The 25,270-nt window shown below is 39.1% G+C and overlaps 1 protein-coding gene across 1 annotated transcript; it reads right to left on the bottom strand.

Annotated features, from left to right (window-relative positions):
• Positions 1–1,322: 1,322 nt before the first annotated feature.
• Positions 1,323–25,185, bottom strand: LOC113536756 (histone-lysine N-methyltransferase PRDM9). Its single transcript, XM_026930894.3, has 15 exons — positions 24,987–25,185; positions 24,009–24,081; positions 22,810–22,945; positions 20,785–20,892; positions 19,118–19,389; positions 18,611–18,678; positions 18,304–18,494; positions 14,678–15,404; positions 9,070–9,151; positions 7,480–7,624; positions 7,213–7,323; positions 6,609–6,880; positions 6,457–6,524; positions 6,118–6,308; positions 1,323–4,351 (listed from the first exon to the last, which is right to left on the bottom strand). The coding sequence occupies exons 2-15, from the start codon at positions 24,069–24,071 to the stop codon at positions 3,045–3,047; spliced, it is 3,741 nt and encodes a 1,246-aa protein (XP_026786695.3). The 5' UTR covers positions 24,072–24,081; positions 24,987–25,185; the 3' UTR covers positions 1,323–3,044.
• Between the last annotated feature and the right edge of the window lie 85 nt (positions 25,186–25,270).

Here is a 25,270-nt window from a genome sequence, read left to right as displayed (position 1 = left end):
TCTGGTACAATAAAACTCCATCTGCTGTTCATTAATCATACATACACACACACACACTTTCCATACTCACAGCACAGTTAAATAAAATTATACAATATGAGTGCAGAAATCACTTCCTGTGCACTTCCTGTTTCCTAGTGATCATTAATAGTTGATCTGAAGATCATGTGATGTCTCACACACACACACACACACACACAGACACACAGTTCACATCATAAGTCACTCCGCTACAGTGGGTGTGTTCACTTCCCCGATTCCTGATGTGAACCGAAGCCAGACTGTTGGCTGTGTGAATGTGTGTGAAAAAATTTTCCTCCAGCTCACTGAACTTTTGAGTATTAAATCAAGTCTCCTGAAATGATCTTGATAACGTGCCTCCACTCATCCGTTCCTCACAGTGTGTGTGTAGTGTGTGAGAGAAAAAGAGAGAGAGAGAGACACGGCTACATGATTTAGTGTTGGTTTCAACACATAAACAACACACAGTAAGAAATCACGTCTCTCAATAATGTTAGAAACTACAGTGTCTTTTCCACATTCACACAAACACACACACACATTAATTTAAAGCTAGTATAAATGTACTGACATTTTAAAAAAGAGAATAAAAATGAGTAGTGTCTCGTTCTCGTCCCTGTTGAAGCGTGTTGATTTGCAGTGCTGTTCATTTGGTTTATGGAGTTCACTTATATGACTGACCAACTTAATAAATATTGCTGTTAGAAGCCGTCAAATTGAGCATGCTGGCATAATTTGCTAAAATTACGCCCTTACCTGAAGTACCCAATCAGAATTGAATAATTTAGTATCTCACAGCGCTTAATCCTGTTTTTTATTTAATGTACTATTGTTATATTTTATGCTAAACAGCGTGACTGATTTCCTTTTGGCTATGATTCTGACCTGAAATGTGGCATCAATTTAAATCAGGCTGGAACTTTCAATTTGTCTCCAATGTGGAAATTTCGTAATCTGGTATTTTAGTATTTTACAGCGATTTATTCATTAAAACATTAAAAAGCTGTGTTCATATTCAAAGATGTGCTAATTTTGTGGCAAATTCTTGCATGATTGTTTCTGAAGAAGCCTTCTGGCATCACTCATTTTAGCCTGATGTTTCAGACAGGTTTTTTCCCCTGCAGTGTGAGATTTCTTCCAGAGGATCAGCAATAATCCTGTTTTGGGTTTTATAAAGGAATTTAATTCAGAGCAGATTTTTTTTGGTCATAAATCTGACTCAGGAAGTGAGACACTCTCTGGTTAGCCACAAATAAAATAGCAAAATACAAGACGTGGAATCGAACGCACATACACACACACACGTTACCTGCTACGTTTATTCCTATGCTAATTAATATACTGTAAACAGAATCCTAAAGACTTGTGATTTTAACAATTATTGAGGGTCTCGGCTGTTCTAGAATGAATAATAGTCATGTTGTTGCACATATATTGGTTTTTGGTTTTGTTTGTCCATTTAAATTTTTTTTTCCATGCAGACCTGCTCCACACAGGTATTTCATATCAAAGTCTTTATCACAGCAGCAAACAGACTTCTACTGCAAACCAGGAAAAAGTTCTTCAAGTGTCGTGTGATGCTGAGGATGGAATGTTTCTGCAATTATATTTTCTTGTACACATCCCTGGATTCAGTCTAAGTGGGAACGACAGACAGACTACAGACAGACAACTATTCATGCAGATGATCAGAAAAAGGGCTCCTTCGCATGAACCAAATCAGCACCAAAAGAGGTATGTAAGATCCTAGACTGGACTCGATGATGGCTGTGTAAAACTGGACCAACAGGACATATAGGAATCTAACTTCTTTAGCTGTTGTAACTTTAGCTGTTACAAGAAGAACATCTACTGAGTGTTACTGACAAGCAGTTCATGCTTTCATCCCACTTAAAGACAAGACAGTGTGACACGACTGTTTTCAATTAATCCATTGAAAATGTGTGGAAAGTGTGGGTGGATGTTTTATTTGTTCTACAATCACCTTGTTAATTAAGATCTGCTTAGTGTTGAAGCACCAGAATGCCAGATGTTGTTGAATACAAGTCCTTTTTAAAGTTCACCTGTGAACTTGACTTTGACAGAGAGGACACAGAAGTTGTAGATGTTTGTGTACAGAAAGGAAAGTATGAGAGAGCACAGAGCCCTGAGGTACACCTGCGCTGAGGCGTTAGTGTGGCTGACATTGCCCAATCACACATAACTTTTCATAGCTGTTCCAAATTCTAGGAGCTACCAGCAAATGTAGTAAAGGGGTGAGGTAATTGAACTCTGGAATGACTGTCCTATTATCAGCATTCTCACAAGTTCCCAGGCTGTCAAGATGCTGGCAGTCAAAGTTTAGCCCTGCATTTATTGGGTCATTCACTGATCCATTCATTTTATAGACTGCACATTAACTTTGAACAGACAGGAACAATGCACTGATCCACAGATTTATTAAATATATCTGCAAACAGAGGACAAGGTTGTTCCTGAGATTCACACTTGCCAAATCTTCTTTTTGTATTAGGGCAATACACTGTAGGCATGAGTATAAACGTAGTGGGAGGAAGCCTGGGGTTGGGATTTCAGGAATAGCTATAGGGTACTATGAAACTAAGAGGGGTTGTGCAGTGTAGGAATAGGGGAAGGAGGGAAAAATCTCTTCCCTCACATAGACGTAATACATTTTTCTTTGTTTTCTACAGAATAAATCCTGCAACTTCTCTTGTCCAGCAATATTACCACCTATCAACTGCATCCCATCCCTTCCATCTGTCTGAACAGCTTTCTGTAAGACCTACATCTTCACCAAGACTGAGGTTTTTGTACTGTTCTTGTTGCTAAACCTCACTGTACTAACTCCTCTCTAACAGGGTTCTAGCTTGATAGTATTCTTAGACCTCGACCTACTTGCACTAGAATGAGGATACGTTTTAGTAGACACTACAAAGCCTTCTGTAAGTCACTCTGGATGAGGGAGACTGCAAAATGCTGTAAATGTAAACATGGGGGAAAAAAAACTGTTTACATCCATCCTGTCAACCCAACAACTTGTCTGTGTTAGTGCACTTGTGTGTCCTGAAAGAGCTTGAGAAAGTGAAGCTCCGTCCACACTGCAAGCAGGAATACGGTTTCTCTCCAGTGTGAATGCGCTGGTGTTTTTTAAGCGCACCACTCTCAGTAAAACGCTTGCCACACTCAGAGCAGTTATACGGCTTCTCTCCGGTGTGGACACGTCTGTGTTTCTCGAGAGCACTTCTTTCAATAAAACCCTTATCACACTGTAGACAGTGATAACGTTTTTCTCCCGTGTGGATTAGCTGATGTCGTTGGAGATTGCCCTGGTGAGTAAATCTCTCTTCACACCAGAAGCAGTGATATGGTTTCTCTCCTGTGTGGACGCGTTGGTGCCTCTGGAGAGCACCTTGCTGCGTAAAACTCTTTCCACACAGTGAGCAGTGATACGGCTTCTCTCCAGTGTGAATGCGCTGATGTGTTTGGAGATTACACTGGTAAGTAAAATTCTTCCCACATTCTGAGCAATGATACGGCTTCTCTCCCATGTGAATGGACTGGTGTAGTTCAAGATCCTGCTGTAGTGTAAAACTCTTCCCACACTGTAAACAGAGATATGGTTTCTCTCCTGTGTGAATACGGCCGTGTCGTTGGAGACTACTTTGATGGGTAAAGCTCTTCCCACACTGTGGGCAGTGATACGGCTTCTCTCCTGTATGAATGCGCTGATGTCTTTGGAGAGTACTATGTTGAGCAAAACTCCTCCCACACTGGGAGCAGAGATATGGCTTCTCTCCTGTGTGAATGCGTTGGTGAGTTTGGAAATTACGTTGTTCATTAAAACTCTTTCCACATTGAGAGCAGTGAAATGGTTTCTCTCCTGTGTGAATACGTTGGTGTGTTTGGAGAGTACTTTCTCGATTAAATCTCTTCCCACATTGTGAGCACTGATATGGCTTCTCTCCTGTATGAATGCGCTGGTGAATCTGGAAATGGCTTAGTTGTGTAAAACTCTTTCCACATTGTGAGCAGTGAAAATCCTTTTCTCCACTGTGAATGCGTTGGTGCAGTTTGAGATTACTCTGTCGAGTAAAACTCTTCCCACAATCTGGGCAGTGAATTCCTTTTTGCATTTGGCTATGAGAGATGGTGGTATGGAGGGTCTCAGATGCAGTTTTCTGACTCCTGGAGCTTCCTGATTTCAAAGTATTACAAGTAATCTCTTCTGAGTTCAGCATTCTCACATACTCCTCATTACGGCATCTCTTGATGTGTTTGTTAAGGTAAATTTGAGATGTATAGGAACGTGGACACAAGGCATTGTTTGTTTCTAGAGCAGAAAAAGGAAAAAAGGAAACTTATAAAGATGGACAAAATAGTAACACTGAATGTAATAAAACCAGATCTACACATAATGTAATTGAAGATTTGTGTATTCTGTGTGACCAGAGGTGGAAGGTGAGCACAAACTAAGGTTTTATGCCAAGAAAATCGTGTAGTGTGACACAGCCAGTAATATAAACACCCTTCTCATATGAAAAGCATCTTGCTGATTCTGAGTGATTTGTAGTTCTGGAAACAGTGCTACTATGAACCCCACATATGTGAGAATCACCTGCAAAGTCACAAAGTGATGTACGTCTTTGCATTGAATCCTGCTGTAACACATCCATCATTTTGTGGAAGTCTGTCGTCAAGTTCTTACCAGGTCAGCAATGGTTCTGAATGACAAGGATGCTTAGCAGTTTCCACAATTACATATTTAAATAACATTATATCTCACCACCACCCCCCCACCACCCCCCCCACCCCGCAAAACACACACACACACACACACACCACCAGGGATGGTAAGAATCACTTGGTAATGTACACCACATTGCCATGAGGAATCGACTAAACTTTGGGACTAACTGGAAAGGTGATGGCCATTGCTTTCACTCCACTGGAAGGAATAACAATAATCTTGGAGAACCTTGAGAAAGTGCTCAGTGATTCAGGGTGCTGTGATGTGCCAGAGCGGCCCCCACATACTCCCTTAGAATAAATGTCCAGCAGACCATGAAGAAAGGTATTTTGGGAATCAGGCAGTGCACCAGATCCAGCTCTTGTATTCATGAGTGTTTCCTCAAATATAAGGTTACAGTAATCACTCCGCTTTCACTTTCAACCAAGCGCTGAACCCACAAGCTAAGGTGGCCGTGCTGGGGGTGCCAAAAGCTTTGCGTTCATTTGGGACAGGACATCTGCTTGGTGAGGAATCAGCCAGGGTGTTCATACTACTACCAAAGTACTGTAGCTGTGAATGCAGCCACCCATTGCACAATTCCACCATCCCTCTAAGCAAGTCACTTTCAGTGAGGCTAACTGCAATGGGCCCACTGCCATGCAAAGAAAAAGAGCTGTCTGACCTCATGCCACATTGATGATTGATGTATCTGCCTATCTGTTTGCACAAGAGACAAAACAAATAGCAGTACGATCAGTGTAGTAAGTCAAAGTAAAAAAAAAAATTGCCTGTGCTCACTGTTCAGAGACAACTGGCTAATAGTATTCACAAATAGTAATCACAAATAGTGATTTCTTAGTCTGAATAACAGGGAGATACTCTGTTATAATGACTTCCTGAGTATCTGGCACTCAGACTTGCATTTTGGAGCTTGCAATTTGAATACTAGGGCATCTGACAACAAGGAAAGCCAGTCCACAGAAGCACTGACCATACTACAGACTGCAAGTGAGAAATCTAAATTGCCAGCTTGTGTCACAGCAGGAACAGGAAAGAGGTTGTCTTCGGTATGAGTCACTGGCTATGGTACAAGTCACTGTAAAACTGTTTTGTGAGATCTTAATCTGTCTGTAGGGGTATAATGAGTATCCACAGGACTCAAGTACCTTTTGGGAATGCATATTTTACACTGTTTAGTTCTCACACTCCCCACTCAGCCAATAAAGTTCTTACTATTAAGTTGATGTGCTGAATCAGGTCTATAAGGATAGAAATACTGATCTGACATAATTCATTTCAGTTTTATATCCAAAAAATCAATTTTAAGACCAAATAAGCATAATGAAATGACAATTTTTGGACATTACCATTTGTATAACACTTTTTTGTCCAGATGTGTTTGAATGTAATGCTGAGATTTTTTGTGTACTCCTCTGTGTACCACACCAAGAGCTCCTGTCCTGGTTTGATGTGTCGACAGCAACGGTACAGTATCCCCCCTCGATACTGGAATGCCACAAGATTGCACTCTTCGTTATTTCGAGCACAGTTCACATACCTGAGAGAATGACAAAGAAAGATTATAAATTAGAGAAGTAAAGGACAAAAAGAGAGAGAAAGCAAGAGGGAAGGATCAATTATCAGCAGGGGAAGACTCCAAATAAAGAACTCTACACAAAGGTCCAACGGCCAGCAGGCTTCCTCACCTCATCCAGTTAGCATGCATCTCACTGCTGCCGTCTATGTATCTCTCAGACTGTCTACCTTTGTATATCTGCAAAAATGTTTATGTAGATTACAATAAACAACTTTACAATAACAAATTTCTAATACATGCATAATTAAGAAAATGACTAACCACCCAGGAGTAGCCGCTGTTCATAGCTTTCTCACAGTCTACTAAGTCTCCCTGATAAGGGCCAAAGTGCGCACCAACTGGAATACTCTCTCCCATATTAAACACTCCCAGTCCTGCATCAGGAATACTGGACTCCTGAACCTCTAGACCAGGTGGAAGTGTTTGTCTGGCTCGGTTGGGGACTCCCAGGGAAACAGAAGTATCAGTGATGAAGAGAGCCGGACCATGAACCTCACACTTGTTGGTGAAGAAGGATTTACAATCCTCACAGTCTGATATGAGAGGAGGCAACAAAGGAAAGGCATTATGTCCAAGTTAAAAAAAACCTTCACTCAAAAAAGTACAAAAGGTTGTGGCTTAATAATGGACAAGTCCAAATCACTCACACTAAATCCAATAACATTTCTGACTTGCTATGAGTTACTACACTAGACTTTCCAGGGTGACTTGCAGCAGTGCAAAACAGCACATTTTTAGAATTTGTTGCTCTACTGACTCAGTAACTTAATTTTCAACAATGCAATTAATGCAATTTTAAGTAAAAACATGATGTACAAAATTCTTATTTAGAACCACTGGACTCTAAGGTGCCATGTTGTCTTACAGAGGTAGTCATCATCTTCAGCTTCCTCTTTTTTTAGAGGCTTCATCTGGAATTCTCCATCCTGCTGGTCAACAGGGGTGATACAGCTCACAGAGCTTGATGTATGTCCATCTGAAATGCCATCATTTACATATAAAAACTGTCATCTAAAAATGTGAAGTACAAAATACAAAATTAAGGGAGGGAAAAGTAACCCATCACAAATAAAGCCTAGTTAAAACAAAAAGTGTTGTTTAGCCCAGACTGGAATGTAGTGCACGGTCTTACAGAGGTAGTCTTCATCTCCAGATTCTTCCTCTTTCATAGGTTTCTTCAGGAACATTACATCCCGTTTATAGAGGGGGGTGGTGTGTTCCATAGAGCATCTCCCTCCACCAGTGGTATAAGTCTCTGTATGCACATCTTCAGAACACTATTGATCACAGAGCAACATACTTTGGTTAGCAAAGACAAACAACAATATATAATCTGTATATAGAATCTAGTTTTAAGTTCATACACAGCCTGAAATAATAACTACACACAGTATAAGCTTCAGTATAAGAATGGTCTCTCTTCTACTTTGGGGATCCCACAAATTATAGGGATGCTCTGTAGTCCCAGGCTGGGAAACTTCAGTACTCATGTTGAATGAATGATGAAGATAATTGGTGTGATTGGAAGGAAAAGCCTCCCAGATTGGAAACTCGAGCAGTGAAATGTTAATGAACTGTTATTGGATTGTCAATACCAAAAACTAGGTTGCTCATGTACTTGTACTTGTCTTGTGTTTTCTTTTCATACTGTACCAACCTCCCCAACAGGGTTTTAGACTGATGGTACTCTTAGTCTCAGACCTAGTGGCCTAGTGTGAGGGTGTCTTTCTGATAGAGACTACAAAGCAGTTATTGTTCAAGACCTCAATCTTAAAGGTAGACACCAGTGTTGAGGCCTTCCATGCTCACAGAGGGCTCTTCTGATTCAGTTGAGAGGTACTGGAGAGCCAGAACAGCTGCAGCAAAAGCTCAAGTATAGGAAGGGTGCTTTCAAAGATGGCTTCAAAGGTGGCTTCAAAGATGTTCTGGCATACTGTCTGGCATCTCAGGAGGAGAAGGCAAAATCATGCACAAGTTCTTCTGAGCAAGTGCTCCAGAGTGTTGACTCTGTAGTATCCCTACTTGGGATATTGTTGAGCAATGGAAGGACCACTCTGATGAACTTCTTAACTCAATGGGCATCCCCACCCTTCAAGATGCAGTGCTTTAAATCTCTGGTGTTTTGGAGTCCATCACTCTGACTGAGGTTACTATGGTGGCTAGAAATGGATGTGATTTGGCCAGAGATGCTAAAAGCACTGGACAAGGTTGGGGATGTGGTTCAGTATGAGGAACTAGAGATAACATCCCTGTTTTTTGCAGGTGATGTACTTTTGGCACTATACTAACCAGATCTCTGACACACACTCAAATTTTTCGCTGCTGACTGTGAAGCTGATGACATGAAAATCAGTACCCCCAAGTCCAAGGCCATGGTTGTCTGAAAGGAGTGGGATGCTCAGGCGAGGGGAAAGACCTTACCCCTGGTGGAGAAATGCATGTATCTTGGGTTCTTCTTCACAAATGATGGAAAAAAAGAGTGTAAGATTGGTAAACGGATTGGGTCAGCAGCAGCGTTACAGTTACTGTATCAGACTGAGGTGGTGAAACAGGAGCTTAGTTTGTTGTTCCATTTTGCAACAGAAAGATTGACTTTATAACTCATTTGTAACTCAAGGCTCATCAGTCCTCTGATCTGAAAGCGCTGTGTTTTTTGGTTTAAGACATTATTGTGCTAAAATATACAGATATTCAGTTTTAAAAGTAAGAAACAGACTGTTACCTGTAAGTGTTGCGCAGCAGGAGTGTGTGGAGGTTCTCTCACAGAGCACAGTCCAGCCTCTGCTGAGTCCATTAGAAAACGTCTACAGGGGTGCAATAGTAGAGAATCTTTAATGTGTCGTAATCAAGTATCATTTGTCCACTGCAAATAAGCTTTCCTCCTGTGCGTGTGCTTGTGTTTAAAAGACGCAATGCAAAAAAAGAATTAACAGAAATATTAAACACACAAAAAAGCTCTAATGATAATCAGCTCAGTGTTTCAGTCTGGAGCATTACTTTGTGAAACTTCTAACGGTTCCAGGAGTGATACTTTGAGTTGATTAATGAAGTTTATGTGATCATAGCATGACCTCATGTTTACATTTTTTCCTGTTCCTGTGTTCATCGGTGTGCATCTCAGTTACAGTTGAGGTCAAAAGTTTACATCCCCCTTTCAGAATCTGCAAAATATTAATTATTTTACCAAAATAAGAGGGATCATACAAAATGCATGTTATTGTTTATTTAATGCTGACCTGAATAAGACATTTCGCATAAAAGATGTTTACATATAGTCCAGAAGAGAAAATAATAGTTGATTTTATAAAAATGACCCCGTTCAAAAATTTACATCCACTTGATTCTTAATACTGTGTTGCTACCTGAATGATTCACAGCTGTGTTTTTTTTGCTTAGTGATAGTTGTTCATGAGTCCCTTGTTTGTCCTGAACAGTTAAACTGCCTGCTGTTCTTCAGAAAAATGCTTAAGGTCCCACAAATTCTTTGGTTTTCAACTGAGGGACTCATATGCAACTATTACAGAAGGTAAGCCGGGGGGGTGAAAACTTTTTGAATTTGAAGATCAGGGTAAATTTAACTTATTTTGTCTTCTGGGAAACATGTAACTATCTTCTGTAGCCTCTGAAGGGCAGTACTAAATGACAAAATATGATATTTAGGCAAAATAAGAAAAATGTACACATCTCCATTCTGTTTTCACCCCCCCAGCTCTTAATGCATGGCTTTTCCTTCTGGAGCATCAGTGTGCGTTTGAAACTTCTGTAATAGCTGCATATGAGTCCCTCAGTTGTCCTCAGTGTGAAAAGATGGATCTCAAAATCATACAGTCATTGTTGGAAAGGGTTCAAATACACAAAAAATGCTGGAAAACCAGAGAATTTGTGGGACCTGAAGGATTTTTCTGAAGAACAGCAGGCAGTTTAACTGTTCAGGACAAACAAGGGACTCATGAACAGCTATCAGTAAACAAAAAAACACAGCTGTGGATCATTCAGGTAACAACACAGTATTAAGAATCAAGGGGATGTAAACTTTTGAACGGGGTCATTTTTATAAATTCAACTATTATTTTCTCTTGTGGACTATATGTAAACATCTTTTATGTGAAATATCTTATTCAGGTCAGCACTAAATAAACAATAACATGCATTTTGTATGATCCCTCTTATTTTGGTAAAATAATTAACATTTTGCAGATTCTGAAGGGGGGGATGTAAACTTTTGAACTCAACTGTATCTGACTATCTCAGTCCACTTCAGCGCCACCGTCTGACTGTCTGTTGTAAAGATAATATTTAATGTTTATGGCGCAAAAAAAAAAAAAAAAAAAAAAAAGGAATACCTTTTGAGCCCCAAATTAAATATATAAGTATTATAAAATTAATAATTTAAACTTTTGCTGTCTTCTGTTTGTTCACTGCACACCTCAGTTATCTTGTGAACTATTTATCTGTCCTGTCTGTCAACAACAACTAATATTAAAATTATTATTTTTATTATTATTATTGCTATTATTTACTCCTTTAAACTGATAAATTCTCAGACGTGACTAATTAACAACCGTATCATGACTATTAAACTGGATATTCTCAATATATTTGTAATACTATTAGATGTTCCTTCAATTTTTTTGCCTTCTTATTATTCGTATATTTTTGTATCTTTTTTATTGGCTTTTATAGATTCTTTTTGGCCGCGCTGGAAATCAAATTATCCTGAGCAAATAAGCTGTCAATGACATTTCGTTAAGGCTTAATCCTAAACAGTTTTCGTTTACACAGTGCACTACAGAGTGTGCATCTGCTATTATTTCATACCCTATGTAGTGCACTTACACAGGAATTATAAATCGGTTTGGGACTGAGCCAGTTACAGTTAGCCGAGCAGCTCAGTTAGCAGAGTTAGAGTAATTTACCTCAGGCTTTAAAGCTCCTCAAATCCACATAACAGCCAGCTTTTCTCTTCAACCTGATCAGCTCCAGCTGTGGCTGTAAAACCCTGTCACAAATATTCTGCTGTACAGATGATTAGCTCGCTCACAGAGCTCAGCTGTCCAATCAGGAAACCCGCAGCTCGTCTTCTTCTCTTTCTCTCACAGTACGGAGAATGGCGGACTGGGCGCGCGCACTGCCCCCTGCTGGAACACTGTGGATCCATCAGTGCGTTAGAAACAGTGCCGACTTGTACATTGTATAGTATGAACACACTATTCCTCAGAGTAGTATGCAGCATGTGAGGAGAATCATTCGGTAACTCCACGGTCACGTGACCTGTCACTGCCCTCAGAATAATGTTATACTGCTTCATTTTACTACTATTTTACTACTAACATTTTTACAGTCATTGGAACCAAAAAATAAACAATAAAAAGTTTTAAATTATGCACCATTCATGTTAATTAAAAATTTAAGAGCTTTTTATATACCAGCTAGGGAAGCACTAATATTCTTATTAATATTGAAGGTAAACAGTATTAAAGGTACGATAGTTAGTGAGGTAATGTAACCCCATCAGAAATTATGTTAAATATGTTAAAGCAGTGGTATATTTTAAGAAAGTGTCACTAACATTTAATAATACAATTTGTAATATATTTTGAACATATTTGGCCAATTGTTTTTTACATTTTAAGAAAGAAAGAAAGAAAGAAAGAAAGAAAACATTTTTCAGATTGTGTTCTGAGTTTATGATCAGCTTTGCACTCAATACCCTAAAAATAGCTATGCTGTTTAAATAAAGGCACGCAATACACTAAAATAGCTAAAAGTATAATATCAGTATTTTAAGGTCAGTAATATTCTGAGTTGCTTGAATAAAGCATGTTTACAATGCCACTGGTTAACCAGACACAGTACAGTACAACTTATCTTACTACATCAGTTAATATGGAGGTTTTTAGACTCTAATTATTGGGGTGTAAAGCCTGTAGAGTACTGTGTTTTTACCCTGAATAATCTGTATAATTAACTAATAAACCAATAAGTGTGAAGTAAGAGTACCACAAGCAAGTACTGTTTCACATTACAGCAGCAAACAAGAAAAATAGGGATTTTTACTAATGAGCTTTTACTACACATGGAATTACATGATAATGATTCTGGACAGTGACTGGTTGCTGGTCTAACCGTGATGACTGAGGGCACAAACGAAGCAGAGCCTCAACCTGGAATAATCGCATCATCCAAGGAAGACTGGTGTTTATTGGAAATTGGCGTAGGGAATTGTTTGACAGTAGCCAAGTTGCCAACTGTCCCTGACATACAAGTTGAGGAACTATAACTATTTGAATACCGTTGGTACTGTATGCAGACGCTGCTCACAAGTCGTATACTGCTGAAGAGGAGACTATGTGTTTGCTGCAGTATGTGTAACTGGTGGGCAGCAAGTGTTCGCTAGTTACGTATGTAACTGTGTCTCTATGGACTCAGGATCACTACTAACAGCAATAAGAATGACCTGGATGCCAAGCTCCAGGTGTATCCCAAGATCTTCATTAAAGCCATAAAGTGACTATATGACATAGTATTTACAATAACCTTATCGCCGTGTTGGAGTGGATCCAATTACAGGGAACCCTATCTGTTATCCAGCATTCATCGAAATGACACAAGATTTCTATTTCAACCCTCCGAACCACTAGGGAGAAGCAGCTGGATAACCTATGTCATATCATGATGAACCGACACAGTGGACTAAGTGGAAAGGTGCTTGTAAGGTGCTCCAAGTAATGTCCATGAGAAGATGCTCCTTTCAGAGTGGCATGTCATTGTAGGGGATGGGTGTCCAGCCCATCTACTATATACAATGACATGATGATGTCCACCACCCAGTGGGCCAGTCTCTGCTCAGAGGGCCACAGTCTGCCCCCTGACAAGGGAGTCCCTCATTTCTTTCCTTCATGACAGATGAACCGTTAGTCTGAGTACCAGATGGCAACCGTTCAGTAGGGTGTGCACTGGGCACAACTAAGAACACTCTGCAGATTCACCCTCATGAAATACTGCAGAAGTCAATCGATTCATTTACAAAATTTGGTACTATGACCTTGGCAGAATTCACAGGTTTAACCACAAGGTCACCCTAGGGTCATGCAGTCAATAACACATGCAAACTGAGCTTATCACCAAGGCATGGTGTTCTCTCACACCTTTTGCTGAAGTGATCACTAACAGAAAGACAGTTATTAAAGGGACTCATTTTAGTTCACCATCCTGCATCCCGTGCCCCTGCAGCCTTCCAGCCAGTGAGGGAGTGATCAGTGATGAATCTCTCTTGCCGATGGAGCATCACTCCCAAGCAGACTCCTTTTGTTATGTTTTCAGTGAGATCGAGCACCATAATATGTGCAAGGACAATGGGTATGTCCTGATTGGCCTGTTTCTTGGTGGGGGCTCATATGAGCCAGTCCTGTTGTCCTGTCAGATGCTGATCCAGACTCGTTGTTAATGTGGGTGGAGTAAAGCATGGTGGTTCAACTCCTGGGTGATTATGAGCCTGGAAAAACCTCCCACACATAGCATCCAATCAGTGGGTTATAAGAAGGTCTCTGCTGACGGACACGGGCTTCTGAATAGCATGCCTCAGTTTTAGAATCAACGATTTCAGCTAGCCAGGTCTGCCAGGTTGTCCATATACCTAGAAACTCACTCAGTTTCTAGCAGTTAGGAGGGGTGAAATGTAACTTTGCTTTATCAATAATGATCAACAGATCTCTCTCAAAGGACCATGAAAATGTAATTCATTTGCCAGACTGTGTGGTGTCAGTCACAGAAAACATAAAAAGGACCCTGAGTTAAAATATGTCTCTTTTACTCAGTCCATGCAAGAATGCATAGTGTGGTTAAAGGATATAAAGACAGGTTACAATAACAGTCAAATCAAAGGACATGCGAACAAACATACAAAATAAAATACACAAAACATTTCATTGTAACAAACATCCATAAATTACATGATAAAATGATGCACTTGTAGATGGTTTTTAACCGCACTTGATTCAGGTAAAACGCTCAGTGAAAGGACAAAGCTAAATTCTCTTCCTGCCTCTCTGAGTAGTAGGTGGAGTTGATACTTTGTTGCTTTGCAACACAAGTCAATTATGGACTTTGCCGACTGATATGTCGGCAACACTTCAGAGATCTGTCTGTTGGAGCTTCACACATACAAGTTCACCTTTTCCCATAGTGGCCTCTTACCTTTTCCATAATAGTGCAGTACACCACAGGGAAAAGGACAACCAGGGTAGTGTGGGGATGGAGTGGGAAATAGCAATGTAAATTCCACAAAACACGTTAAGCCAAAATTTTTTTTTTAATTTGCAAAAATCTACGTATTGCAAGCTGACAGCTCTGTATTAGTGCACTTGTGTGTACTAAAAGAACTTGAGAAAGTGAAACTCCGTCCACACTGCGAGCAGTAATACGGTTTCTCTCCTGTGTGAATGCGCTGGTGTTTCTTAAGAGCACTTTTCTCAGTAAAATTCTTCCCACACTCTGGACAGTGATATGGCTTCTCTCCTGTGTGAATGCGTTGGTGTTTCTTAAGAGCACCTCTCTCGGTAAATCTCTTCCCACATAATGGACACTGATACGGCTTTTCTCCAGTGTGAAGGCGTTGGTGTGACTGTAGGAGGCTCTGGTGAGTAAATCTCTCCCCACAGTGGGGACACTGATACGGTTTCTCTCCAGTGTGGATGCGCTGGTGTCGTTGGAGAGTACTCCGTTGTGTAAAATTCTTCCCACACAGTGAGCAGTGATACGGTTTCTCTCCAGTATGGACGCGTTGGTGTCGTTGGAGATTACTCTGGTTAGAAAATTTGTCTCCACAGTGCGAGCATAGATACGGTTTCTCTCCAGTGTGGATGCGCTGATGTCGTTGGAGAGTGCTCTGCTGTGTAAAACTCCTTCCACACTCTGAGCAGTGATACGGCTTCTCCCCAGTGTGGATACGGTAGTGTTTGTCAAGAGTACCTCTCTCAGTAAATCTCTTACCACACTGTAAACATTGATGCGGCTTTTCTTGTGTGTAAATCCACTGGTTTGTTTCAATATGCATTTCTGGAGTAAAAAAGAAAACAATATTAAAAATCCAATGCGAAATGCAACAAAATAGTCACCCTCCAACAAAACACTCAGAAGGTGACAGAACATAGCAATGTTCAAGGTGGAGTAAAAAGGCTCTATTGTCATATAATGGATTGGTATGTTACATACACAACCCAATGAGAAATCCCCAATGAGCCGAGTTATTGAACCACATTAGTGAATTAAATTCCAGCTGCAGTGGGATGTAGCAAATCTTTGAGCTACTGAGTCAAGGGTAAAAAGTTAGTTCCTGTTTGGGCAAGGATTTACATCCGAATTTAAGTAAAGATGTTTTCTTACCATGTTTATTGTTAAAAATAGTATAATTGAATCAGTGCATTAAATCTGATGCAGGCAGCTATAGTAGAGCTGTGGAAGATCTTGGAGAGTTTAAAAACAAGTCGTGCAGCTGCATTCTAGATCAGTTGCAGGGGTTGGATGGGGTGCAGAGGCATGCCAACAGCAAGTTGCAAAAGCCTAGTGTAAAGATGACAAGGGACTGAACGAGCACCTGAGTGGCCTCCTTGGAGAAAAATGGCTGGATCATCCTGATGTTATTAGGCAAAAATCAACATATATCCAAAATAATCCAGTCAAGTTAGCAATAGCAGGGAATGAAAGCTGGTTGTCCAGCTTGTTTCAGGTGGTGTTATGAAATAGATCTCCAAAGAAATGACAAGATTTTAACATGGAGACACATCTCCAGAAATATAAAATAATAGACTCCTCCCATAGCACTGGCTATGTACCTAAATCTTTAAAGTGAGCAGTTTTCAAACCATACGTCAATATCAAACCTCCTCTTTATTTTTAAGATCCTAGAAAAGGTTGTAGTTCAGCAGTTAATCTTAGACCTACACAGAAGTCACATTCATGAATGCTTTCAGTCAGGATTTAAGCTTTATCACAGTATTGAGACAGCACTGGTTAAAGTAGTAAATGACCAAATACTGGCCTCTGATCAGGGTTGTATCTCCGTGCTTGTGTTGCTCAATCGTAGTACAGCTTTTGATTCCACATATCAGTATTCTTTTAGACAGACTAGTAAAGTTATTTTAGCTAACGGAATGGTTCTCTCCTGGCTCAGGTGTTATTTGACTGACTGTTATCATTTTGTAGATGTAAATCGTAACTTCTCTATGTGTACAAAAGTAAAGTTTGGTGTTTAAGAAGGTTCTGTTCTAGGCCCACCGTTCTTTTAACTATATATGCTACCACTGGGTACAATTATTTGACAACATTTGACCCCAGTTCCTATACCATAAAAATACGATTTTTATTTGTAAGAAGATCATTTTTATTACTGGCTGCATTCAAAATTAGATAACTGTGTTGGTTAGAGTATCCACACACACTGAGAGCATTAACACTCTCGTTTACATGTTGAGAAGGATGTGTGGTGAATTCCACTTGATGGTTACTTGTGGCTCAAAGCGTGGACTGTATAAAAGGTTTAACAATGAAGACAAAATCCCACAGTGTACTTCAAGAGAAGCAATGGTGGTAATGGAGCCAGTAGCAGCAAGGAATTGTACATAGTCATCATAGACAAGGCTGTCCAATGTTCACACCTATCTATGTGTGGATAACACACCTGACTAGACTTCTGTACAGGACATAATTCTTGATTGGAAACTACAATGACCTACAATAAAGGTCTACAGTAAAAACACACAGCAAGGCAATTATCAGTAGAGAAAGTGAGTTAATGCTCTCAGAGGTGTCCCTATTTAGATGACTCGTCCTTGCATCTACAGTTCACAGTGCAGCAGTGGATACTTGGCTGCTCACTCTCGACTCAAAGGACTCATACACTTACATTTATTCAGTTGGCAGACTCTTTCATCCAAAGCGAATTACAAATGAGGTAGAATCCAAATCAAGGTTTAAGAGCCTTACTGACGAACCTGAACATTAACTTTCTGGCAATCTGGGATTTGAACTCACAAATTTCCCATCACTACTGCAGAATCTTAATCTCTAAGCTACAATGAACCTGTAATTGTATGTAATAGTTGCACGCATCCTGAACAAGCTTTTGAAATAATAAGACCAAACAAAAATAGCATCAAAGGTAGCATGGGTGATATTTTGACCATGGTCTTTGAGTCTAGCCCTGTAAGAAGCCTGACTCAATCCAACAGAGCTGGTGACAGTTCTAATGGCGTTGAATAGAATTTGCAAAGTGTTAAATTATAGCATAGTGTAAGAGATGAGGGTTGTCTCTATGTCAGTATAAACACTAAGGATGTAACTATTTTGATTGATGCATTCATTTAAAAGGCAATGACGAAAATTGATCAATGCAACAAGGACAAACTGAGAAAGGACAAACAACTGGTGTCTAAAAAATAATTGATTTTTAAACTGATGTGTAAATAATTTAAAAGGCTAGCAAGATGATTTGCCCGGAACTGATCATTTTAAAATAGTCCTTTTCTACGTCATCATAATTTGCAAATTAATATTAGGCCTACTCCATATTTTGAACAAAGTTGGTCACATACCAACTGGAGGATACTAAATCAAATTGCATCATAGAAGACTCAGCGGTGTGAAATGTCAAATACTGAATTGCTGGTTTAAGAATATAAATCATATCATATCGTGTGGAAGCCAGAGGTTTACACCACTAGTAAACACCGGTTAATGAAGTGGATTGTTTCTGTAAGGTGCTAGAGCAGCCGCTAGTTAGATGTTATAATGAATATTACAGCTACTGAGCTAAGGGTTAGTTAGTCACTGTTTATGTGAGTAGAGATAAAACTAGGCAAAACCACCTACGGTAATCCGAAGTGAGGCTATATCAGCTAGCATATGGTTAATAGAAAGTTACAAGACCAACAAAATACGAATCATTTTTAAACATCACCATCTGCAGAGCACTTTTTCTTCCAGATGTAGCCAAATGCAATGCTGAGATTTTTGGCGTACTCCTCTGTGTACCACACCAAGAGCTCCTGTCCTGGTCTAATGGGTTGACAGCAACGGTAGAAAATTCCACCATGATACTGAAACGCCACAAGGTTCTGCTCCTCATTATCACATGAACAATTCACAAACCTGAGAGAATGGCAAAGAAAGATAAACGCAGACAGAGAAAGTGAGGAAAAGAGATTGATTTGTGTCAGGTTAAAAGTTTTTTCCCCTGTAAAGAAGAGTGAAGAATGAATTCTCACCTCATCCAGTTAGCATGCTTCTCTCTCCTGCCATCTATGTACTGTTCACTCTGCCCGTCCCTGTAGATCTGTAAAATATATTATTATGCATTTACATTTTATCATTTTTAATATAACTACCTACTGCATATATAAAGCAGCTTTTTTTATAACCAAATGATCTTAAACATACTATTAAGAATTCAGGCTTCACCCAACTATAACGGCTTTTAATTATTGTATATACTGTCTGCCTTTAATTATTGAAGTTTTAATCTATTTTAGCACATTGTATTCTAAGTATTTTATATAGATATTTTCATTGTTTTGTTTCTATGTTTTGTACTTCACAATAATAATAATAATAATAATAATAATAATAATAATAATAATAATGGCTGTGTGTCTTGTTACATTTGGAAACTCAGGTGAAAGCATTTCAAGCAGATTACAGGCTGAGAGAGAAGGATTTTAAAAAAAGGAACATTTAATATTTCTAATAAATGTATAATTAAGAAAATAACTAACCACCCAGGAGTAGCCACTGTTCATAGCTTCCTCACAGTCTACTAGGTCTCCCTGATAAGGGCCGAAGTGCACACCAACTGGAATAGTCTCTCCGATATTAAACACTCCCAGTCCTGCATCAGGAATACTCGACTCCTGGACCGCTAGACCAGGTGGAAGTGTTTGTCTGGCTCTGTCAGGGACTCCCAGGGGAATGGGGGTATCAGGGATGAAGAGAGCCGGACCGTGAACCTCACACTTGTTGATGAAGAACGATCTGCAATCATCACAGTCTGGAAGGAGAGCAGGCAACAAAGGAAAGAATTTATAGTTTAGCTCTTGGTAAATATAACTTCAGCTTGTTAAAAAGTAGGAAAATGTTTCTAAGAACAGATAGCTAGCTGAGTTTGCAAACAGTAATTACTTTTTTTAATCTACATCTATACATCATCTTTCTCACAATTAAGGTCACTGAACAATTTAAAGCTGCAGAGCTGGGAAACACATGGCACCAAGCGAACACTGCAGCACGGGAGACTTGGAGCAACATACACAGGCTAAACTGACTACATGCTATAATCAGCTCACACCAGGGACACGTGACACGTGATGTTGGAAGACTAAAGCCAGCCGCCATTAGCTAGCTAACAGAAACAATTCAACAACTCTATAATGTTAGGTTGAATGCTATAGCAAAGCTGCTTGGATATTATTTCATCTGCGAGCAAAAAAAAATCTGACTGTGCATCACTTTTAAATCCCTCTAAGCTTTGTAGTTCATCCTCATTTTTTCTCATGTGTCACTCTCACTTTCTGTCTCTCTGCAGTTATAGATATTTGTAAACAGAGACAGTGAAAATGAGATTGAAGGGGAACTGGGATTTATAATTGTGAGGGTCGCAACTGTGTAAATTTTGCTATAGTTGGGAAACAGAACTGACTAAAATCATTTAAAAAAAATGCAGGCAGGATTGGGATTTAAAAAACAATTCTGTGGGCCTCTCTGTTTTGGGGTATCATCCGTGTCCAACCTTATCTTATGAGGTCTGATTCATCACAACACCATCACTGACATACAAGTTGTAAATATCTGTACTGAATCCAAAAACAACTCTGACATTATTATTATTATTATTATTATTATTATTATTATTATTATTATTATTATTATGGACAGTCACAGCAGCTCAAGCGCTCTGTGTTTTACCCCCTAGACCTACTGACTCAGGAATTATGTATCTTTAATATTTAACTTATTAGATTAATGAGTGATATTTAATCACAGAGTGGAGTCGAAATCAGCAGTTCTCTAAGTGAAGTCTGTGATTTTTATTTAGTTACAGCAGAGTCACAACCCACCTTTATCAAAGTTATTATGTTTATTATTGAGTATTATTTATAGTTATTTTATAGTTATTATCCTGTTTGTTCCTATGAATTAAATACTTTAATCCAAACCTCAATAACTCAAAAGCAAATCACTTGTAAACCAACTTGAATTCTGTTGGTTTAATATTCAGGAATAAAAAGCTCTATGGTTCTAATAAATAGCCAGAATATTATTGTAGACAATAATGCTCATGAAATAAATGTGTACTGTGGGGGTCTGTAGAATTTATTTTACAGTTAAAGGAGTCCCAGGATGCAGACAGTCTAAACACTTGGTCTAAAGCTCTATGTTGTCTTACAGAGGTATTCGTCATCTTCAGGTTCCTCTTTTTTTAGATGCTTCATCTGGAATCCTCTGTCCGGCTCAACAGGGGTGACACAACTCACAGAGTTCGATGTACCTTCATCTGAAATGCCACAATTTACATTTAAAAGTAGTCATTTGAAGAAAAATGTAGGTGAAAAGTAACTCATTCTTTTAGGGTTGTTGCAATATCACAGTTAGTCACAGTGTATGATCATATGGTTATCTCACCGCTGACTTTTTCCAAATACTGATTAAAATGCATTTACAAGTTTTTTTCAACACAGCACTTTTCCTTTCAGTCAGTCTCTCGTTCTGTCATTCTCAAAACCCCTATTCAGACTGGATTAGTTTTCCATGTAGGGGTGTGTAATGTAATTATTAGCAGAGTATCTCTAGGACTTTAGTCCGAATCTGCCACGTCAGTAATTTTTTTTATATACTGTGCGTGCAGGTTCTGGAAAGACTACTCTGTATTTTACCTTCTATTAAAAGAGCCATAGAAATAACTCTAGCTAATATACGTATATACTGTGTATACATATACACACACACACACACACACACACACACACACACACACACACACACACCCCCCCCATATATATCCTGTCTGACGTGACATGTTGGAAAAGATTACGTTATAACCTGTGGGAAAAGTGGTTTCGCGCTTTTCGTCCCAGTATAAAGACAAGCACTCGCTCTATTCTATCATCTTCAAAAACAAAAGGTTAAAAAGCAGAACAATATAATATAGACAGTGGCTACGTTTACATGCACATCAATATTCCGATATTAATCAGAATTTGGCAATATTCTAATTAATATTGAGTCATGTAAACACAACAAACCGAATGCCCGTTTCAGATTAAGACAATATTCTGATTCCCCAAATTCCAATTACCACCCCTGGAATTTGCCTGTTTTAATCAGAAATTTGTTGCATGTAAACACCTTATTCATAAAATCCACTGAAAGGAGATATATGTGCAGTCCGCAAGGAATTATGGATGCTAACAGATGCTTAGCTGTAGGCTAGGAATGGCATCTCAGGCATACTTACAAGAACCATGCTTGCAGGAATATTCCAATGCCTGTATGCATATAAACATCATATTCGGAATATGGCTGCAACCCGAATACAGACTTTAAATGGAATTTGATGTGCATGTAAACGTGTCTAAAAGGATGTGTCAGATAAGCAATGCTTGTAGGGGTTTTAGGTAAATTGACTTCCTAGCACAGGTACAGAGTACTGTCATGTTATGCTCATGTGACATACTAATGGCCACGCCCCTACAATATAATACAGATCAAAACAATCAGAGTGTATTAAAATGAGGAGTGTAGTACACATGGAGCTTTTAGTGTGATGAGAATGCATAAGTGAAGACATGCCCATATCCGACTACATTACTGAACACACACATGTTCAGAAATCTAAAAGAAGAACAGTTTTGTTTCCTTTGTATATATATATATATATATATATATATATATATACACACATCCATACATGCTTTGTACTGCTTATCCTACACAGGGCTGTAGGGTAACCTGGAACCTATCGCAAGGGACTCAGGGCACAAGGCGGGGTACACCCTGGACAACCCATCACACACTCACACACAGTACAGACAATTTAGAGATGCCAATCAGCCTACAATACATGTCTTTAGACTGGGGGACGAAACCAGATGAAACCCCTGAAGCACTGTGCGAACATGCAAACACCATGCACACCAGGCGGAGGCAGGAATTGAACCCTCAACCCCAGAGGTGCAAGGCAAACATGCTAACCATTAAGCCAGGGCACAAAGATCTGTACAAAGATATCATAATACATTTTCCTTTAATTGTCACCACCAGCTTGTGTTTCTAAAAGCTTAATTAATACCATACTGTGAAACTAATATTACTAACTAGGTTATCGTACCGGAACACTTCAAAACGTGACACCTCTAGTGCCACACTAAGCCTAGTATGATTAATAAGTGTTATTTAGGCCACTTGGTCTTACAGAGAAAGTCTTCGTCTTCAGAGTCTTCCTGTTTTAGAGGAGTTCTCAGGAAATCTCCATCCTGATGGTCCACAGTAATGATGGACATTCCTTCACCAGAAGTGATAAAAGCCTCAGTGTGCACATCTTCAGAAAGCTGATGAACAAACAATAGAAATGTAATTCGATTATATATATTTTTTTAATTATTATTATTATTATTTTAACAATAGACACTGTCACAGCACAGCTTTACGGAAATCCAGATGTAGATTTCGACCTAGATTTAGATAATGAACAAGCCAGAGGCGACAGTGTCAAGGAAAAACTCCCTGAGATGACATTGAAAGGAAGAGACCTTGAGAGGAACCAGACTCGAAAGGAACCCATCCTTTCCGAAAAGAAAATCAGCATTATTTATATAAATCACTGTGTGTTTAAGACCTGACAGTACTACCAATACTTTCTTCCATCTTACAGCAGGATGAACAGTCTCTCCAAACACAGATCTAGTTACCTGACGAGACTATGATAGTAACAGTATTCATTTGTATCCTCGGTACCCGGAACCTGAGTGTGACCAACACGTATACATCTGTGCTGCTGTCGAGGATGCTGAGGATGCCGAGACTGATCACAGTATTCTCTTTTACTGCAGTGACGTTTCTTATCCATCGTATTGATGATTTATACAAAGAAAAACTCCAATCATTGCGCTGCTCTGTTATTCAGTTATTTGACAAATAAGATGTAGTGATGAGGGTGTACAGGTGTGTATAGAAGAGGTGAATACACAGACACAGTCCTTTAGAATTCAGACAAAGTGGAAGGATACATCATGAATACTGCAGCTAATCTAGTCCTGTTACTGAAACAGAACTCTAAAAGATGTTTCTGATTTTCTTACTCTCTCCTGAGGAGAATGCTGTGGACTGGCTGCAGGCTGACAGAGGTAGAAAGTTTACATCATGCTAGCATCATGTTCCCTTCGTTAGCCAGGAAACATGATGCTAGCATCATGATACGGTAGCGGTCTGGCTAACCTCGGCAAGGTGTATTACTCATCTATGTGAAGTTTTTAAGAAGACCTTCAAATAAAAGCAAGCGTAATGTTATAGATGGCTTAGTTACATAAAATGAGATGTGCTGGACAGAAAGTTATTCAAAGATTTATTGATTAAGTGATTGATTGATTGATTTCACACATCACTAATTGTTACCTGTAAGTGTTGAGCAGCAGGAGTGTGTGGAGTTTCTCTCACAGAGCATAGTCCAGCCTCCATTACAAAACGTCTACAGAGTCGTGACAGTGGGGGAAAAAAAAGACCACATAATCACAAAAATAAACCTAGAATCTTCTTTAAAGTTATAAAATAAATACAAACCATGAGGTTTCAGAAAGAGAACCACAACTCCTGTCACCACATGGCAGCATAATAAATAATATCAACATTTAGACTCAGTGTAATCCTCCTGTCACAGGATTACAATAACAGTAACTAAATCAATATTTGTAATATTGATTTGTTAATATTGATATGTAATAATTCCAGATAAATTAATTCACTAGCTAATATTATAGAACTGATTTGCAATTATTTTAAATAAACACTGTGTAATAAATTCATTTACTATCTCAGTAATAAAGTTCAGCACATGAGGACAGTGTCAATTAGCTAACTCACTGATTTAAGACTATTGCTATATTTATTATAAGAAGTGCGTATATTTATATATTTACTCTTTTTTTTTTTTTTTCACTAAGTGAACATAATGCTGTCCTTCTTCCTGCTGCATTTACTTGTGAGTTTGAAGAAAAAAAAAAAAAAAGTGACAGTGTGAGTGAGCACAATGGTGTTTTGACATCTTGTAAATAAAATACGCCACGCCCCCTGCATCATGGTGCCACGTGACTCACGTCTAAAACTGTTTTGGGAGGAAAATTAATTTTGCCTAAACTTAGACATGAGCAGAATAAAAGATTATAAAGTTTAAATAAACAAAAAATAATAATGTTTTAATTTTACTGATGTTATTGTTTAATCACTTCAAAATTCTGTGCGGTGTAAAATGTATTTTAGAGAAGTAAAGGAACAAATAATGAGTGAAACATATTTTAAATATTAGCACCAGGAGTCTGAGACTGAGCCAGTTACAGTTAGCCGAGCAGCTCAGTTAGCAGAGTTAGAGTAATTTACCTCAGGCTTTAAAGCAGAACGGTGTTAAAACTCCTCAAATCCACACAACAGCCAGCTTTTCTCTTCAACCTGATCAGCTCCAGCTGTGGCTGTAAAACCCTGTCACAAATATTCTGCTGTACAGATGATTAGCTCGCTCACAGAGCTCAGCTGTCCAATCAGGAAACCCGCAGCTCGTCTTCTTCTCTTTCTCTCACTGTACGGAGGATGGCGGACTGGGCGCGCGCACTGCCCCCTGCTGGAACACTTGGAGACTCTTTTTTATTTACTGTTACTGTGTGTGT

Source organism: Pangasianodon hypophthalmus, chromosome 11, assembly GCF_027358585.1.
Source record: "Pangasianodon hypophthalmus isolate fPanHyp1 chromosome 11, fPanHyp1.pri, whole genome shotgun sequence".
Taxonomy (NCBI): domain Eukaryota; kingdom Metazoa; phylum Chordata; class Actinopteri; order Siluriformes; family Pangasiidae; genus Pangasianodon; species Pangasianodon hypophthalmus.
Note: the sequence above shows the minus strand (reverse complement) of the source record. Positions and strands in the feature narration are given on the sequence as shown.

Excerpts from the sequence above, each read along its gene's own strand:
- LOC113536756 (XM_026930894.3), bottom strand. The coding sequence starts at position 24,071 with ATGGAGGCTGGACTATGCTCTGTGAGAGAAACTCCACACACTCCTGCT. Across the intron at positions 19,390-20,784 it reads TGAAGATGACGAATACCTCT|ACTGTGATGATTGCAGATCG; the intron begins GTAAGACAACAT and ends CTCTCCTTCCAG. Across the intron at positions 6,309-6,456 it reads ATGCATGCTAACTGGATGAG|GTATGTGAACTGTGCTCGAA; the intron begins GTGAGGAAGCCT and ends TCATTCTCTCAG.